Source organism: Verticillium alfalfae, genomic scaffold (assembly GCF_000150825.1).
Source record: "Verticillium alfalfae VaMs.102 supercont1.8 genomic scaffold, whole genome shotgun sequence".
In the NCBI taxonomy this organism is placed as follows: Eukaryota; Fungi; Ascomycota; class Sordariomycetes; order Glomerellales; family Plectosphaerellaceae; genus Verticillium; species Verticillium alfalfae.
The window spans coordinates 657,315-658,290 of NW_003315031.1; the positions used below are offsets into that span (position 1 = coordinate 657,315).

Below are 976 nucleotides of genomic sequence, written 5' to 3' on the forward strand. Positions count from 1 at the left end.
GTACTGGCCAGGTTCGTCAACATGTCATGCCGCCTGTGCCCTCATCTCTCGTGTAACGCCTCGAACCGGATCGAACCAAACCAAACCAAACCAAGCCCGGACCAGAATCAAGCCATAGTCTCATCCCAATGGAATTTTGACACCCGACGCCCGGACATGCGATTCCGCCGTGGATTGCCGCCGCGGCGGCTAAAACCGAGCCGCATGTCGACACAAAAAGCCGCCGTAACAAACCTCAGCCTTTCGATGGAGTGTGGTGAGCTTGGCAAACTCTGCAGTCCACCAAGGCCGTAGTCCAGACCTGAACAAATTTCAAAAGGCAACATTTTGCCTTGCCACCGGCGCCTGTCCAGAAAGAGACGCGAAGAGTGACGGAAGAAAATCAGACCGCCCAGCCGACCCCCCCAATGCATCAAAACCCCAGTGTGAAGAATTTCAACGCACCCACCCATTCCTGGCGCGGCCGAGACGGGGAGGGAAACCCGAAAAAGTGGAACGAGAAACCGTCGTTAGGAGGAGAAAAATGCTCGCCGCCGATTTGAACAGTCCAACGCCCGTCGCAAAGAGGGCGATGGTTGCTCATGCCGTGAGGAAGGCTGCGCGTCGGATAAGTCGCGCGGCAACGTCTAGTAAACGTCAAAGGAAAGTCGGTACATGAACATGTGAACAGGATTGGAGGGCGTCGTCAGCAGAAGTAATCCGATAATATACAATGCCCCCCTTGGCGGGGTTCCGTCATTACTGCTTGCGCTCTTCTCCTCCCGCTGGGGGTTCTTCAACGTTAGGCTCAGGCTCTTCCTAGTGGCCCTGCCCAGGCTGCGTCCCGTTGTCTGGCTGCACGGTTAGCCTTCTCGGTCGGGTGCCTCCTTGCTCATGGGAAGGGGATGTGGCTGCAACCAACTTACGTTGAGAGTACATGCCCTGGCTCGCTGGCCATACGGCGACGGAGCTGCGCCTGGTAGTTGGCGGGTTGGTA

At 57.0% G+C, this 976-nt stretch overlaps 1 protein-coding gene across 1 annotated transcript in view; it reads right to left on the reverse strand.

Annotated features, from left to right (window-relative positions):
* Positions 1–738: 738 nt before the first annotated feature.
* The window catches only part of VDBG_06632 (transcriptional regulator), a gene marked incomplete at both ends in the record, with an annotated part of 2,172 nt that continues 1,934 nt past the window's right edge, over positions 739–976 (reverse strand). The window contains one exon of the mRNA XM_003003024.1: positions 739–764. Coding sequence (XP_003003070.1) covers positions 739–764 — 26 coding nt within the window. The remainder of the gene's footprint in view (positions 765–976) is intronic.